General features: G+C 36.8%; 1 protein-coding gene across 2 annotated transcripts in view; it reads left to right on the top strand.

The window, feature by feature from the left end:
* LOC5579102 (SH3 domain-binding protein 5 homolog) overlaps positions 1-19,092 on the top strand; it is a 78,403-nt gene extending 59,311 nt beyond the window's left edge. For both annotated transcript variants that reach the window (XM_001657247.2, XM_021854548.1), the window contains exon 5: positions 16,572-19,092. In XM_001657247.2, the coding sequence (XP_001657297.2) occupies positions 16,572-17,537 (966 nt within the window). In that variant the 3' untranslated portion in view covers positions 17,538-19,092. The remainder of the gene's footprint in view (positions 1-16,571) is intronic.
* The last annotated feature ends 456 nt before the right edge of the window (positions 19,093-19,548 follow it).

The raw sequence follows: 19,548 nt of genomic DNA, 5'->3' as shown, positions 1-19,548 counted from the left end.
TACAGCTCATATCGCATATTGCTAAAAAAAGACAAAAAAATAAATCTGATAGACATTTCAATACTACTACATCATGAGGCCCATGTATAATCTCAATGTGACTGTTATGCGGTTATATTTAGCAATGTGACAAAGTAAAATGGTATTTTTTCGCACTTTCTAGAACAATTTTACATGTTTCATTAAGTTGGTCCAATGTATTTATGATTTGATAGCGATCCACGGTATCAACTCGATATCGTCAAAAAAGTCGAATGTGGCAAATATGCAGTTTTGGCCATATAGTATGCTTTCCTATGTGTTTTGAATGCCTGATTCTTTCCTAGATCCTTGCTGAGTTTCAAGCCGATTCAATTTGATACTTTTCTTGATGTACGACAAAATGCTTAGTTTTCATAAACTTTTTTTGGGGAATTTACACTGCAGTACTTTGAAGCATTAAGAAGACGCCCCAACGATTTATCGAGTAATGTCCACATAAATATTCAATGGATTCTTCCAGCAATAAATGCTACATCACTTATCCTAGTAATTCCTCCGATTATTCCCAGAGTTTTCACCCGAGATTTCTCAGGGATCACTCTAGATAATCTTGCAGAATCTTATCCAGCGTTTCGATTGGTATTGTTTTCAATAATTATTTCAAACAATTAGCTAGATAATTCTTAAAGAATTTCTCAACGATCGAGGTTACTTCGAAGATTTTTTGCAGGTGTCCTATTGCAGGATATAAGTTATTTCTGAATAAATTTTATCCGTTTATCGTAGAACACTTTAGGATTTCCTTCAGAAATATCTTCTGGATATTTTCAGGAATTCTCCTAATAATTTCTGTTTATTTTTTATATAACAATCCCTGGTGAAGCTCCTGAATGTTCTTTAAAAAAAACCCCTAGATGAATTCTATGAGCAATGCCTTGGGAAATTTCTGAGAGAATCTCATAGCTTATATTGGACTAGAAATTTCAAACTTCTCAGAAAAGTCAGGAGAAATCTCTGGATTATGTCTTAGAGGTATCTTTGTAGAAAATGCTTGTTGAAATCTTTTAAAGAACATGAATCACAAGTTTGGAGGATCTTCTTCTTCTTCCTCTTCCTTTTTCTGGCGTTACTTCACAACTGTGACAGAGCCCACTTCTCAGCTCAGTGCTCTTGTTAACACTATCACAGTTAGTAATCGAGTTCTTTCTTTGCCAATGAGGTAACGACTCTTTACATCGTTCTTAAATGCCAAAAGTTGGCGTCAGCGGCATAAAGTACAGATAAAACCTTTCGAAAATTCAGTTTCTTGCACTGGCCGTTGAGAGGCGACACTGATGTTTGTGTTTAACTCAGTGATCGCGCTACGCTCGGTTCTCAAATTTGTCAAACTTCCAAAACAAGCGCATGGAAGAATGGTAGTCGAGAACTGTCAAAACGTATGGAAAATAATCAAAAACGTTAATTACTTGCTCTTAGAAAACTGGATCGAAAAAGCAGTGATTAGAAATCAAGCGTAATGTGAATATATAACTTTTTGTATTTAGCTTATCTTCCGTAATGCTTTTTAGTTTTCAATATCGTCCTATTGACCATTTTTGCGTGTGTATATCGTGTGGCAGGCACAAAGATACTCTATGCCCAAAGAAGTCGAGAAAGTTTCCTTTACGAAAAGATTATCAACCAGCAGGATTCGACCCCATGACCCTCAGCTTAGTCATGTTGAATAGCTGCGCGTTTATCGCTACGGCCTTAGTCCTGAAAGATACCTTGGATGTATTTTGGAAGTAATACTAAACGAAAATATTTTGTTTGGTGAGAAATTCGTCAGGAATTTGACAGAATCATTGGATGAACTCTTGATCTTTAGAGTAATATCTGAAGAATGCTTCAGACTAATGCCTGAGTTTAATTATTGTAATTATTTAAAGAAAATCTTCAAATAATTCTTAGAACAATATTTTGCGTAATGTTACGAAGATCCTCTGAAAAAAGAATCATAGTATAGTGTCCTCACAGAAATGTCTGCTCCGATTCTCTGAGAAATTCATTTACAATGAATATCCTCCATGTAATTCGATGCATTCCTTTTCTACATGATTTGCTGGTGTATTGATGCTGAAAACTATGCTATAAGCAGGTGCTCCCACTGCAAATATTCTTTGAGTTAACTAAAGTATTCCATCGTCAGCTGGTGGGCTCTAAATACTCCAGTTGTCGGTTTTCTTTATCAACATCGAATGAACACTTGGTGGTTTAAACTGAGAAGCAGTCTCATCAAAATTTCCGCGGGACGCCCCAGTAGGAGCATATCGCCGGAAAACAGAAGAAGAAGACTATAAAAAATTGCAACGGAGTATCATTCAACAGCTGGCTGTAACAGGATGAGATCCATGTGGTATGATGTGATGTAAAGTATGTTTTAATTTACAGCAGTTTTCTATCAACACCAACGTAAGGTTCACTTTCACTGGAAGGTGTTATATACATTTCTACTGCTTCGATTCAGAAATACGTGAAGTACAACAGTATGCCAGTAACTGTAGCTATTTATGCAATGCACCGGGCAGCGCCTCATACTTTGTGCTGGAATGCTAGTGCTGCTTGATGGTGTTTCTTTTTATTTCGCCCCAATCGAACTACCTTATGGCAACTGGATATGGTTGCCTATCTGACAACAACGATAGTAAGTTGGCGCACCCCTCGAAGCAAACGGCTGCTAAACTGCAACAGCTCTGTGCGTAATTTCACTGCGACTGACGACGAAGCTGTTAAAAATGGATAGGGCAAGGTGGGGCAAAAGTTCAAGTGGGACAAAATATATTTTCTACATTTCTACCTGCCAAACAAATGTTATGAATGGGAGCTATTTGAGTGAATGACTTTAACATTAAATATTATAAAAAAATAATTGAGATATGACAAATTCATAGCAATTTGTTGTTTTCAGACTTAAAAATTGTAATTTTCGATCAAAGTTTTATGGCTTGGAACAAAATAAAAATAAAATATTACTATACTTTTATGTAAAGGCGTAGGTAGGCTTATCGTAAGGATACTTGGTGGTGCCTTTATTTTTGTATAAATGTTTGGAAACCGTTAGTGGGGCAAAAGTTCGAATCAGCGAGGTGTTCGACCACTATCAAAATTTAGTGTGTATTTTTATGCAAAACATAACTTTTTGACTATTAGAAGACATTCTTGTCACAGAGGTATTGATATTTTGTGTTTCAGTCAGCGTACTTTTGTCCCACATTAGTTTCGAACTTTTGCCGCATCGGTGGAGTAAAAGTTCGTTTAACTAAATGTGTTGTAACTAAAAATGGGTAATGGGTTTTTTCAGCAAAATCGTAGCCAACATGTTGAACGTACTCATTCCATTGCAAGTGCTATAGTTTTGATGGAAATCTTGATTATTTCACTAAGGTCGAATTTTTGCCCCAGCATACTCTTTTCCCGCCTTCGACCGTATTTTGCATAGCACAATGAATCATACTGATACTGGAGGGTTCATGCTTGGTCGTCCATTCACGTGCACTCATGTGTAACCATGTGAAAGAAGGTGCATTTCAAGCTTACCAGCTCGTGGCACGTTGGTCTGTTGTGGTCAGGTGTTCGGTGCTCAACGCTGTCAAGTTATTCGATATTGCCAAAAATACAAACGTGCTCCTGGGGCCATATGCACTCGTAAGGGTTCAACGGTTTAACTGTAGCTATTTGATACTTTCTCACGTTTTCAGCCCCGAAAACCGAGTCAGATGCCGAAAGTTCGGTACAGGAAGCGGTTTTCGCCAGCATGTACTGGGCTCCTGTAGTACACTGAGGCAAAACAAACTTAATAATTTCTTAAGAAATAATTATGATTTGGCGCCATAACGATGGTTGTTGAATTATATAATTTTTACTTATGTTTTTGATGAAGAATTTTATTACTCAATTGTAAATCAATGATTTGCTCATACCATCGCAATGATACTTGCTTAAATAAAATTATCAAGCATTGATAACACAGCGTACCAAAAATTACATTTTTGCGCGGATCAAATGGATCAAATGATGTGTCTTTAGTAAATTTGGAAACCGAGATCACCTCTGCATTACATAAAGGAGTTTTGTTAGTGGAAGGGTTCAAAAGCTACATGATCAGGATTCACTTTGGGCAGTGATGCGATTCATGTAGTTTCAATTTCAAAAGTTATCTATATAGATGATGTTATCTATGATAGATCAGTGCGTCGACATTTTCAATGTCGAACTTTGCGAAGATTATTTTTAGTAACTGCGACAAACAAATAAAGTAATAGATACGTGTATCTCAATTTTGTTATAAACCAGGAATAAGGGCTTATGGCGTCACTTATAGTGACGAATCATCCATAGTTGGTTAACCGATCAAATAAATGCAACATTGCCACGATACAAATTTGTGTTATCACAAGCATGAAAAGAGGTCACCAGTTGGTAATCTATATTCGACTCCCAGACAACCAGAGTGTACATATAACGAAATCACCCTTTGCGTTATGCGATGCTTATGTGAGCAAAGTTTCATATATAAGATGTTGCGAAAAGGCCTTATGCGTACAAAAGTGGAGGCGATATACGTGCATATTTTATATGATGAAAACTAACATGTAATCCGAGTGTGTAAATTTTATTGCGAACTAGTCTGTACTCTTATGCGAATTAATTTATGATAACAAAATTGATTTGACAGCTGCTACGGATTGATCCGATTTACTTTGTACGAGTACACGGGACAAAACGAAATGTACATGTGAACTCATAAAATAGCGTTTTATGCGAGTAAACTCATCGATCAAACGATATCATCCACCATGTTGTGCGGGTGTGATGAAATTTGTGTAAATAAACGACTTTGTTCGTAAACTGTTATGCGACTTCTGGTTGTCTGGGCTGAAGTCACTCCGGCGACGCAGAAAAAACACGAACCCTTTTGCTTGGGTTTTATCAAGCGCACTGCCGACAAAACGTGAAAACCCATAATTTCACTGACTCATAATTATTGATTTATGGAAAACTTTAGTATTTTTGCCTCAGTGTAGAGGAGACCTCCAGTACCGGACAGCACTCAATAGTCGAAAAATGCAGAAATCATGGTCCAATCAAGATGGAGTGTTAGAAGAGAAGAAAGCTATATTGAAGAGCAACGTTTGCGTAGAATGGCCAGGGATCAGCCATTCCACGCAAAGGTTGCTCTTCAATATAGCTTTGCATTCTGCTTGATTGGACTATGATTTGTGCAGTTCAAGCAATTTGCAAGAGAGAAAAAAAATTTGAAAACAGATGAAAATGATCTTTGGCCTTAAATTTGAACTTAAAACATGATTTTGTATTCGAAACAAATATTTGGATTACATAAGCATGATCGAATATAATCATTATTTGAAAGTAAAAGGTGTACAGAATCAAATTGCACCACTTTTGAATGGTTGTAACTTTTTACACGTTAGGTGTTTTCTATTGAAATTCTGGGTGTAATTCGTTCATTGTGTATTTGTTTACGCTGTGTAAGTTTCAGTAGCAGATCCGGATCTATCTCATCGTGCAATCAGCAGAAAGTTGGGATTGGTACATTCTACGGTGTCTTTTGTTTTAAATCGGTACCACGAATGTTTGATCATTGATAGGAAAGAAAGTGTCAAAAATGAATCTCCGTACAGTGTTAAGGATCACAAACGGTTAGTTCAAGCTGTCAAGAGGAATCTCAACAGTTCAGTTCAAGATGTGGCGAAGAAACTGAATCTTTAAAAAAAATCGTGCAAGATGCGAAAAAACGTGAAGGAAAAAAACGTACAAAGTCCAAAAGGAGCCTAATCGCGATGAAGATGTGCTCGGAAGCTCTACACCCAGATGTTGACGAAACCAGATTGCTTCGTTATGGAAGATGAAACGTATGTAAAAACAGACGTCCGACAGCTTCCGGGGCTCCAGTTTTTCACTGCTCATCATAAATTCAATGTCCCTGAAGACGTTAGAAAGCAGCAGATGTCAAAGTTTACCACAAAATAAATGATTTGGCAAGCAATTTGCTCGTGTGGAAAGCGGAGCCCCATATTCGCGACAACTGGATCGGTCAATGGGCAAAGGAATGCCTCCAATTGCGTATGCTTCCTCTTCTGAGGTCACACGATGGTTCTACGATTTTCTGTCTGAATTTGTCCTCGTGCGACTACTCGGAAAAGGTTTTGGAGTGGTACAAGGCTAAGGAGGTCAATTTTCTGCCGAAGCATCTTAACCCCCTGAACGCGCCGGAACTGCGGCCAATTGAAAAGTTCTGAAAAGTAGTTGGTCCAAGTGGTGTACAGAATCTTACGAGTAGTGATCGTGCATTTGGATATGGAATTCAAATTTAATAGACTCAATATGTAGATTATGCCTTTGTCGAGCGCATGCAAAGCAAATCTCGATTTAATGAGTGAAATACAAACATCAGTGTCGCCGCACGGCGGCCAATGAGAAAAAGTGAATGTTCGAAAGGTTTTTGCTGACGCCAACTGGTAGTATTTAGGAACGATGCAAACAATCGTTACTCTATTATCATAAAAACGTTGCTGAAGCAAATCTCAAGTTGTAGAAGAACGAATTAGCTGTAAATCTATTATATTATGCATTAACCCTCTAATACCCAACCCCGCCTTTAGACGGGGTACACTTTGGAATTTTGTATATTTGTTCGTAGCTCGGAAATCAAAATGATTTTATTTTTGACTTAAACCTCCATTCATAACACGCATATAAGAGAAGTTTTTTATGACTATTGAAACTTTTTTGTATTTTTTAAAATTGTTTGAAAAATTGTATTCTTATATAACCTACATGGGCTTGGGCTTCATTAAACGTGCCTTATAAAAAATCGTACCTTTTATATTTTTCTACTATCAGCCTATCACAGAAGAACAGTTTGATGGTATTAAAATAATTTCAAACCTGTTTTCCGCTATTTAAACGGAAAATAAACATATTCTCAAAAAAATAAAATATTACTAAATTACTAATATTTTTAAAAGTACCGTAAAAGCTTGAATTTTTATTATTGCCAACAATCAGTAACTAGAAGAGGCTTCAAGAAAAAATGAAAAAGGATAGGGATGTTTAAAAATAAAAATTATAAAAATCAAAAACCAAAATTCATAGATTTGCGAATAAAAAAAAATATTGCCCAAAACGTGTTTAGAACGATTTTAGATAACTAAAAATGATATTTAGATCGAAAATAAAAATTTGGGTATTAGAGGGTTAAATATAAGTACGGAATCCCAGTGATACTGGTACTTGAGATTTGATTCTTCATCTGGATAGGGTGATGATTGACAATTGATTGATGATTACAATCACTTCCTGTGCGATCCTAAAGTGTTATATGCACTGGTCTTTACTCGAAGTGATACCGTAAAAAGGTTCCGCAAAGGGAAGAATCTGAGGCCAAGGATCATTACCAGGTTACTGTCTGCAAATATTACCATTGAGAAACAATATTATATATTTCATTGAAAAAAAAAAAAAATCAAATGTTCATGTTATTTCTATAACGTTATTCAACTTCCATTCAATTCGAACCTCTTGAACGCGAGATGCAGACACCCAAACTAAAGCATTTTTTTGAAAGACAACATTTGGAAACTATCTTTTGTCACTGACTGTAAGTGTGTATGAAGAGCATGTTTGATCAATTGATTGTCAACCAGCAAAACAACTGACCCAATTTTTCCAGAAAACAAAACACGGTATCCATCATGAGGGACTCGTTGCCGGTAATTTTCAACAATTGAGATTTGACTAGGTACCTTGTACGAATGTGGCTCATTGTGTTTCAGTCTCCTTGTGCGATTCCACGCAGTCAAAACACAATAACTGCTAATAGGATTACGCGTCGGGCACAATGTTTATTACAACTGCCACTTTGTTGTTTTGCTACCATCCGTGGAAAGTGGGTGAATTCGTTTGCGTAGTAAATCAGCGTGACTGCCATGCGGAGGGATTTGTTGTATGTGCAGGGTAGAAACACAGGTTTTGGACACCATTAGAAAAAAATGTTTTCAAATATATGAGAAGCCCTATATGAACTACAAATACGTCAAATGAAATCTATATCATTAATTAAAAATATCGGAACTTGGCAGAACCATTCTCTCGCATACTCTCTAAAAAAAGGTATACATAATCAATCATGCTTTTTTGGGCCAACACATTTGTGTAATTGCTGAAAAGTCGATTTCTGTTTCATTTTCTTAAATTACGCAACGCACAGTGGTGCTCAGCATAGCGAAGATTCTTGATGAGTCTTCCACTTTGTGAACAAGAAAAATAAATCAGCCCAGAAGTAGTTTTTTGTAGAATGCGTTCAAATTACACACATATTGTGTTGGTCCAGAAGAGCTTGATTTTGTGCAAATCGTACTCAATATTGTGTAGCTTCGTTTAAGCGTTATTAAAATCGCGCTGGTCAATATGGGCCGCTAGGATAAGTTTCGACCCCGTACTTAACTTCGGTTTCTAAATTGGCCAATATATTTTCAACGAATTTAGACGAGTAAATAAATTAAGCTCTTTTATGTGAATGTGATCTATGTAATGAAATAATTAGGATTGTTTTGCTTTGAACAACAGTGTATTATTCACTATGGCTATAGTTGGTGGTAAGTCCGAAACCGGTGCTTCTACCCTAAACATATTTATAGTTTGTCACATGTGGGCTTTAAATAGCGAGCGGATTTGGTATGATGCCTTCGAGTTTGTTTCCTTTCCAGCTGTGCCGCGAGGTAGGTGACTTTTGTCTGTACTGAATTTTCCTATGCTGGGTAACGTGTTTGACTCATGGTATGCGAATAACAAGCTGAACGAATGACTTATCAGGCGTCTTACATGGGAAAATAAAGCCGCCAGAACTCTGAAAGCGATAATAGATGCAGGTGAAACTTATGTCACACTGTTGTGTACCAAATTGTTTCCATTTTGATGTACTAAATATAATCAAAACTATAGCAAGGTTGCTGAGCTTAGGTATCGTTAAACTTTTTGGTTTTATTATGAGAACAGTGCTTTAGAAAGTCAAAATTATGAATTTAAATATGGGATTGTTCTAAAACACGTAGACTACACATTTTAGACCCCCACATCCCTCGTTGACCTTCGTCTATATACAATTTCGAAAAAAAATTGGCTTGTAGAAATTTCCATAACTTACATGGACAAGTATTGCGCACCCTTGTCACCCATTACCATATCGAAGATGAGAAAGAGACAAAATTGGCGCATTTTCATTTTTCAGATTACTATTTATAATTACTACTTCAATCCTAAAACCATTCCACCTTGACCTTGTATCAATTTGCATTCGATACTGGATGGCCTGTTGGGGTTGTTATTCTCTTGCAAATGAATTTCAGCACCATTCGCAAAATTTAACGACTCGCTAATTTTGGCAACTCCATCCTAATTTGCTTCCAATTATTCACCAATCTCATTTCAATCTTTGCGAGTTGTACATACATGTTGGTCAGCAGGTCCGTTACGTAATGTTCGATTTTCGGTGCCACAATTTCCACGAGTTGTGGATTGTGGCCCACACGTGTATCTGTGTAAGTCATGCTTGTCTGTCACACACGAATGTTTCGAATCATTTGAACGGCGTCACGCATCATGCAAATAACCATTGCTTCAACTATGCGCAAACAATCAATTAGCTGCATGGCAATCTCTTGGGGATGCTGCGATGCTTTCCAACGATGCTGCATTGATGCCCACCGGCTCAGATTTGTGGCTTCATGCGGCTGCTATGAAATATGTATAGTTGAGTCTCAGCGGCGGAGGAAAAGCACATAACAAAATGTAATTGAATCGCAGGGTTGGTAGCAGCTCTCATTTTGAAGACATGGTATCTTTTTCAATGCAAGTCTCCAAAAAGTCTCTATTGTTAAAGTAAGATCTCTAAGGTCTGCATTTTAACCAAAACTATCTCTAAAGTCACTTTCTTCTTATTCTTTGCTTCAAGAAATTCTTCTCAGATTCATCGAAGAAAACCATCAAGAATTATATTCTTCTGATTTCTCCACACGGATAAAAATCTGATCCCCAAATCATGAAATTCATAAATTGGTTAGGTCATAATATCAGGATCACAAATCATGGTTCCTGGAGTCATAAACATGATTCTTCATAAGTGTAACATCCAGGGTGAAAACACTGAGCGGCGCGCTTTGCATCAGCTCATTGGTTTCGATCACCTCGATTTCAACATGATACAGTGGTAGTGTGGTATGATACAGGACTCTTAATCGGAAGGTTCGTGGTTCGATTCTCAGTGTATGTTTTTTTTTATTTTTTTTTATTTTGTCGATCATAAACGGATGCGCGACTCAGCTTTTTTTGGCATTTAAATCATGATTTCGAGCAACCAGCAACAAAAAGCTAACGCGTTTGTTGCGTTACGGCAATCTGACTCATGATATCAATAGTCCAAATCATGGTGTATTTTCATAAGATAAAAACACGCTGGAATGATGATATCATGAGTCATAATCTTGTTTTTGGATTCTGATTTCTACCCGTGCAGAGATTTCATCAGGAATACTTCCAAGAACTCTTGCAGAGATCTCTCAAGAAATAATTTCAAAAATTTCTCTACTAATTCTACCATAAATTAATCCAGCGATTTTTCAAAGGATGCTAAGAGAAATTTCTCCAAAGTTTGCTCCAGGAAAGCCCAGAGCACTCCAACGCTACTACCTCCAGTAATTTCGACAGGGATTCTAGACTGCCCACTAATTGATTCCATCAGTTGCTCCTAGAAGTCCTCGAGGGGTTATTCAAGGAAATCTATTAGGAACTTTGCCGAAACCTTTACAATAAATTCAGGATTCATCATAAAGTTCTTCTAGAACTGATTCTAGGAATTTCTCAAGCATTTCATCCAAACACATTTCAAGGAATTTATAAAAAAACCCCTCATGGAATTTTCAAAAGTTTCCACACCAGTTAACATTTTTCAAGGAATTAAAATCCTGTGGGATATCATCCAGAGATTCGATTGATACTTTTTTTTTTTAACTTTTTTAGCAATTTATATAGGAAATATTCTAAAACTTTCTCAAGAGACCAACAGTTTTTATTAAGATCCTTGTTCATTAAGGGTTACTTTAGAACTTACACAAGTTTCATCAGAATTTACTGTAGTATTTAAATTATAACATAATTGCATCTCGATTTTCTTTACAAAGATTACTTCAATTATTTCTGGAAAAATTCCTTGATTTTTTCCTGGCGATATTCTTGGAAAAAAAACTCCTAGAAGAGAAACTCCTTAGAGAAATATCCAATTGAAATCTAGAAGAAATCCTCAAAGACATTTATTTTAAATCCTTCGAAAGTTGAACGGCAATATTTGAGGATGTTCTAAGAAAATCGAAGAATCGCTGCATAAAATCCTGGATCACTTAGGACTTTCTTGAAAAATATCTGAAAGAATGTTTAGAGGAATTCCTGATGAACTCTGAGCTACTTGCTGTGTGCATCCTTGGAGTACTTCAGAATGAATTTTAAAGGTATTTAAAACAAAATTCTTAGAGAAGGAATTCCTTAGGAAAATTCTTGGATGAATTCTTTGGAAAATAATCACTACCGTCAATGGGGATGACAATGGGTCTAGGGGGTGAGAATGGGTCAAATCGTAAAAATGTTTTTTTTATTAAATATGTCAATTAATAACGCTAATATAACTAAAATTAACAACTCATATATTGGGAAACATATTATTACACATAATTAATCACAATATACATTTTTAGAAATAGTAGTTTTTGTTTTATATATCAATATCCTTGTATGTTGAAACTAGAGAAAGTTTACAACATTAAAGTTCTCCTGTGCAAAGTATCACGCATGTACTTTAACGTCTATTGTCAATGCAACACATTTTGACAACTTTTCAAACCAGCAACAGTTTTTCGCGCGCTTATTCCAATTTTAATTATGGAATTGTTTTCAAATTTAATTATTTGTTAGTGTTTTCATATTACAGAAACATCTCACGGAAGTACAAATGAGCTGGATCGCTGAAATACGGGTATTATGACGTCAACAACTGCCTGAAATGTATTGATCGTGGAATATAGCACCAAATTTAAATATTTGCGAAGGTTTAAAATTATCACTGTTTCAGTACAGGTTACAGTTGACGATAAATGCTGGGTTTACATATTTTTTCCCATAGCACTTACATTTTTTTATATAATCGTACTTTTAAATGAGTTTATCATACTTGTGAAACATTTTAGATAACTTTTTGTCTTGTTTGCATCGTTTTTCATAAATATTTTTCAGCGGTGAATGGGGATGAGATTGGATAATTTTTCATTCACTTGTAGTGCCGTAGTGAATACATATTTTTCTTTAATTTTTTGGACAGTTGTAATCAGTGAATCAAATTGTCATCAAAACAGAAAAAAAAAACAAACAACAAAGCAAGCTCGCTCACAACCGTTTGTCCCAACTGTTGTGGATAAGGATACAATCAGAAGCAAAATTGTCATGACAATCAATGAGCGCAAGATTGTTGCAACCTTTTGAACTCGCGATTAATCAGTTATTTTAAACACAATACCAAATTTGTTTTATGGATGCTGTTCGATAATGTGTCAATGTTTACCAACACGGAGAAAGTTCTCGAAAATTGCAATGCGAAGCCCAGAAAATCGCTGCACACGTGGTGATCGATCATTGTCATATTCTGTTCAAGTGATGATAAACAGATGTTGCGGAACGAAATTGTTGCAACAAGAATGGGAGATGACATTGTCTTTGTTGCTGCGTGTTGGGTGACAATTGATTCACTGGTTGTAATTGTACCATCGAAGTACATACATTCCAAATTTAAAGCTTATTGGCAGTGTTGATAGACTCATACTCAAATCTCAATCAATACGCTCTCGCGTGAGTGCAAACTCATTAGCAGGGATTGAATCCTGAGAAAATTGAGAGAATCTCTCACGTATCGCTCTCTGTAACTATCATAACATGCTGCACATTATGAGAGACTGTTTATCGTCTACTGCTACAACTTTGATTAGGTTGGGGGATAGTAGTGCATGATAAAACCCCTCTAAACATGCTCCAAGCCTTGGGGACACTATTGCTATTGGAAGTTCGTGGATTGTTTATCGTGCCAGTAAAGAAAAACACCTGTCCCCAACGGTAAACAAGCGAGAAAATTGGATTTTATCATTGCTCTCTCTTTGGGGCTCTCGCTCACTGCTTCCATTTATCAGACTTGTTACTCCTTGCGATACAATGACGATCGTGGACCGCAACAGATGGGATGTTTTTCTTTGCTTGCTTTGATCGTGCTTCATACTCAAATGAGAGCGAATTCTGCAATGCCTGCTCATTAGAGATCTGCTTCGCAAATCTCACGCTTGAGATTGTGATGCAAAATCACTCAATCATCTCAAATCATAAAAAATGATTCAGTCGCAAAACCCGTCAAATACTCGTGAAACCCGAATGTAAATCATCCATGATTTTTTGACGTACATATCCTTTTGTGACCCATTCTCAGCCCCAACGACTGTAAATGAACTCCTTAAGAAATCTTTGGAATACACTGCTCACACTATTATGAGTCACCTAGTCACGATTATTAGCCACTCAATTTCACATGTAATTAAAAGGCAAATGTCCCATAATAGTGGGTGACCAGTGGCGACTCGTAACCTCACTTTTTACCTGATTTACGACTCTAAAAATGACTATTTCGGCAAATTTAGATTACAAATCAAAAAGTTAATAATTGAAATCATCCTTTCTAACAAATATGTACTCATTGAATGCAAATTTGTATCTGAAATTCAAGAATTTCTATTCGTGGAACAGGTAGTTTTGAGGTTAGGGAATCGCCACTGTGGGTGACCCTTGATAGTGTAACCACTGTAATATCTAAATCTTTAGACAAATACTTGAAGGAAAATTCTTAGACATATTATTAGAGAAATGTCTTTTCTTATTCTATGATGAATCAAACTTTTATCTCTCGATCCTTGTAAGGTTTTATTTTAATGAATCATCGAGCTTTATTCGCTTTTTTGATTTCTGTTTGGTCTCTTCCGGTCTCTTTTTGGTTCTTGTTAGTTCTTTTTTTTCGGGCAAAAGGTCTATAAAGTACATATTTTCAAAACATTCAGACGCTACCAGCCCTGCACTCGAGAGGCGTTCGATTGGGTCGGCTGTTACGTCCGGTGGATTGTTGGAAACGTCGCTAAATTGTAGGTCAATTGTTGCTCTCGCGTAGTTGTTACGTACATGGGTTCTCTGTTGTTTTTTTTTTCTTGCTGAATACCTCAGCGTCATCATTCAGCTCCGCAAATGTGGGTCTTCAACTGGAAAGCGTGGTCGGCAAACTCAATTTCAAAGTCTAAAGCATCATTGATATGGAGACATAAGGTCGTTGAAGCCTTTTTGGGGTATGCTGAGAAGGAGGCTTTGCGATATTAGGATGTTACGAACATAGAATAAGAATATATGCAGCAACTAGGTTGAAGGACAATGAGTGTTTCTTTAAAGTAGAAGACAAAGAATGAGCGCATATCAGGTACAATCGAGGTATTAGGTAATGGGTGGAGCTCAGGGCCGGCTCCACAGACAAGTTCTTCGGAGATTTGTGCCATTGCCATATTTGAATCTATATCTGGTATTGGAAAGGAAAACCAAAGATGGTAATAAATAGGAACGGAATTTCTTGAAAAGGAAAAATCACATAAGTGAAACGGAAGCTTGTACATTAGGCCTGATTTTCAAATCCACTCCCGAGTCCTCTGATCCAATTTTGATCAGATTAAATATGATTAAGAGGTGCTTCAATTCGGTTCTGTATTTTCGAATGATTTATTGAAAAATTTAACATCTATTTGATATTAACGTGTTGCAATACATGATCCATTTATCAATTTGGTGTTTATACAATTTGCAATGCATGAGAAATTTTGTGAAGTATTTTACCTCTTATGTCCTAAATCCGTAAACACTCAATTTTCGAATCGCTGCTTGATGCAATGTCGGTATTTGAGCAATTGATGAATTCGATTTATGATCATTGTTGGAAGCTCATGATTGCGTTCAGTTTCTAATATACAAGTTATCTAGAAAACCTTCAATATCCAAGAGAAAACTTACATGATCTAAAAGTTTTTTCTTCATTTTTTGACGCACTTCTTCATTTTATGACGCACTAAAATTGGTCAAATTTAGATAAAACTGTCGTTTCTTAAACTATTATTTTCATTTTATTTTTGACGGACTACAAATTACCTTGCTTATGAACTATTGAACTATTAAAAACGTTGTGTGAAAACTTACAGATAGGCTGAAATTTGACAATAAAAATGCACCACGACAAAAAGTAATGTGGCAGAGAAACTATGCTATACACGGAGCCGCAAATCAACCCAACTTTGACTTCTTTTGACGCAATTCGGCTCTTCTGTGGGATAATCCAAATTTGGGTTAACTGATATATACCTATCATTAGGTTGTTTCCATTTGACAGCGGCAAAACAAACAACTCTATGCAAAAAAATTTGGCTTAAGGTACACCGGGGCAAGTTGAAACGGGTGGGGCAAGATGAAATGCTAAGTTTTGAAGATGATGTTAATAAATGTTAGCGTCTTTTTCTTCTGTAAAAGTTTGCTTCATCTGTTATCTTAATGTTTCCATAGTTTAATATCTCCTAATTATAATATTGCATAATGATAACTTGCCATTTCATCTTACCCTAGCCGTTTTAACTTGCCCCGGTGTACCTTATTCCTATTGTATATATTCATTGAGTGATAAGGAACAAATGCTCCGAAGATACCAAGATGATATGACGCGTTATTTTCCTGCATCATCACTTTTTAACTTGGCGCTTTTTTATTGTCAAAATTCAGGCTATATGTAACTTTTACATCAATAGTTTTTACAGAAGTTTTTCAATAGTGCTCAAAATTTGATATAATGTGATGTTCGTCACAAAGAAAACGAAAAGAATCGACTGAGAACCGAAGGAGACGGTACAGGCAAAACTGTTAACAAGTGAAGTTTTCAGGATAAATCCTATATGCTCTTGAAGATTTGAAGGAACAGAATTATACATTTGGTTGAATCTCAAAACAAATACTACAAATTTGGTGCATTCGTAAATGTTATACCCATACAACTGAGGAAGTGTGTATTGAATAAACATTCTGAAGCTTCTTCATTTTAAAAAGTCAAGTCTTTATTAGGCAAATGAATTTCGTTCACTACTAATCTTCAAGAGCACATACAAAAACTGAACGATTGAATGTACATAATACTTGGTTTTCTCATTGTAATTCTCGTACCAACTTTGAACCGCTTGTGCAGCACCAGATTTCATTTAATGAGCTCAAATCTTGGGAGGACAACCACAATTTATTCTAAAATCGAACAAGTGGTGTGGAACAGAATCGATGTATAGATCTCTTTCAAAAATGTATAACTTCTTAGTGGCCTGTAATTCAAAAGTTGCATTAAATTAAATTGATACACGTATTCACGCAATCTCTTCTGTTTTTAGGTACAACACTTGGAGGAGCGAAACCGGCGTAGTATACAGAAATCGAGGCCATACTTTGAGGAGAAACAACTGTGCCAGGAACAGTTGGAAGCACAGAAGGGACGTATCCAGCAGCTAGAGGATCAGATTGTTGCAGCGAAAAGTGCCTACGGAACGGCGTTGCGAAATTTAGAGCAAATCAGTGAGGAGATCCACAAGCAGCGGGGTGACTTGAGTCTGGCAGCTCCGTCCGGGCCTCGCGAGCCTGGCGTGGGTGCAGAATTATCCAACCTCCCTCCGTCGACGAGCTCGATGAAGCTTAGCTCACCCGGTGCCAGCAGTTGCAGTAACTACCACAACTTCAGCAGTAATATGCCAGACATATCGACTGAGCTGGACAAGTGCGAGATCCACTCGGTGGGAAGTACTTCGTTGGCAACTAGTTCCGCTGTCAGTGAGAAGGACCCTACTGACGATGACTATATGAACGACGCAGATCTGAATCTGGAATTGCTCCGCCAGAAAGTGAAAACACTAGCCGTCCGTCCAGTGGAAGGTGGCGATGGCCAGCAGCAAGAGCAGGATGTCTGGGAGCACGAGCTGAATGCTACCGTCGACAAACTGGACCACCTTATGATGCTGCGCGAGTGCTCTGCCAATAGCTTGAGTGGATCATCGCTGGTCGACAGCAATCAAGCTAACAACTATGCCAGCCTGCCAACCACCCCGAAACATCACCAGCAGCTTTCTCCGGTGCTGGCGGAGAAGCAAAAAATTAAAATGTTCAAAAAACTGGATCCTCTTCCGCTTGCCAACGTTTCAATGTATGCGCTTCCAACTTATCTAAGCAGTAGCGGTAGTGGGATGACTCCTGCTCGCACGGGTATTCCTTCAGTTCCTATGGGACACAATGATCTAGTGACGCCTCGTAACGAGACCGTAGCTCCCGTTATTGGGCTAAAGAGCAAACGGAAAATGTCCATGTAAAATTAATGGTAACTAAATTATTTGTTAAGCAAATCTTCGACTGACAACATGCAAGGACGGGGATTAACTTTTGGTTAAATCCTATCCAGATTCTCTGGAGAAGGCACGGTTCCCCGGCTAATATGGTCGTGACACACTAACATTAACGTTATTTTTTAACAATATTATAAGTCCATTCGCTCCGCGCTTTTTCGTATATTTTGTTCATTTTCTACGTTTTACTAGAAATAACGAAATGAAATGAGGTAGTGACGAAATTCGAAAGACATATAAAGAAAGATGGCAAACATGATGATATGTTGCCTCTGTTTTGAACTATTTGCTCACTACGGGCTTTTGTACATACTTACGTGAAATATTATTTTTAGTAATGTGATATATATGTATCTTTCAAACAATTGGCATTTATATACTTGAGTTGCACCTTTCACAATCTTACTGATTGTTTCAATATATTCATTCTAATTTTTCTATATATCTTGCAAATTGTATTCGGCTCTCGACACAGTTACCTTAGGAAGCAATCTACTGCTAGACTAAATATGAAAATTGATACACTTTGTTCAGTACAAACTCGAAACGTATACCTACTTAAAGTATACAAGCGGTAGTAACATTGCAACAGAAAATACATAATAGTAAATTGTAATGATTACAGAGTGAATTCTATATTTTCACCACAACCTGGTTTTAGCAAAAATAAAAGTTCTTTAGAAAATGAACCGTAGGGTAAAACAGTGTACTGTTTTGATAGCCAACACAATCGAAAGACATACAATTGTAGGTGTGCTTTCGTCCGCTACACATAACCAATGAAAATCGAAAGCAGTGAAAAGGCTTCAGCCGAAATGAAGTAAAGCTTTATTACTATTACATCAAGATAGAAGAAACATTGATCACACAACTTACATTTAGTATTCAAAAGAATAAGTTTAATCCCAGCCACTCGCCTTCAATTTTCGATTGATTTCAAAGATGAAATCCACCCGATTTATGTATTGTTGGTACATTATCAAGAAGACAAGAGTTTTATGAGTGCAGTATCATAGAAGAAAATATATCGTTTTTATTTTGTTGAACATGAGAGAACTAAAACGAAGAGTTGAAATGGTTTGATACGTTTAACAGACTTTAAAGTAGCATAAGGTAAAACTTTTAAAGGTGAAAATTTACGGTTTGATTTTATGCAAGAAACCTGTCTGTCAAGTTTATTGACAGCGGATTTAGGGATGTTGAGAAACAAAATCTTCTTCAAGTTGGTCAACCTACTTTGGCACTTCTCTGGTTCACTTTGGCAGGGTGGTTTTGATAGGTCTGAAACTTAGCCATAAGATACATTTGTGTATATATAATCTTGTGAGGGATTGTTGACTGTAAAGCTTAAAAACCATGCCAAAGATAATCAAGATAGCCCGAGAATAAGACATGTTTCTCAATGCTTGAAGAAGATTTTCCTCTGAAAATCAGTGAAAATTTGAACCCTGTATGGTATGGTTTATCGAAAATTTGATACACCCGTCTATAAACATGAAATAAAAACTATATTAATGCGTAAGTTTGGCAATTTAAAGTAAGAAAACAAGTTGAGAAATCCTTTTCCATTTGTTGCAAATAGTACCTTGTCTTTTCAAAAACAAATTTAAAAAAAATTGTTGCATTCAAAATTATAACAAGCATTCATGCCGATATTTCGGTTCCGTCAGAACAGCAGCAATATTGGAGATGATGACAGACCCTGGAGGGTCCTTCCTTAGAATGTGGAATGTTTTTTTTTGGAAATAGTAAACTTGCCTTTTTTGGAATAAATAGCTTAGAAGAAGCGGTGTGGAACGAAATGAAGTTAATGTCGTTCACAAAATAAACTCGTAGGAGCTCAACGTATCTCACAAAGACTTCATGTTGTGAGCTGAGATGTGCAGGTGATTGAAAAGTAGAAATAGTACTACGACAAACAGGGGGGACGGACCTGGTGTAGTGGTTAGAACACTCGCCTCTCACGCCGAGGACCTGG

Source organism: Aedes aegypti, chromosome 3 (assembly GCF_002204515.2).
Source record: "Aedes aegypti strain LVP_AGWG chromosome 3, AaegL5.0 Primary Assembly, whole genome shotgun sequence".
Classification (NCBI taxonomy): domain Eukaryota; kingdom Metazoa; phylum Arthropoda; class Insecta; order Diptera; family Culicidae; genus Aedes; species Aedes aegypti.
This window is presented reverse-complemented; position numbering and strand designations above follow the sequence as displayed.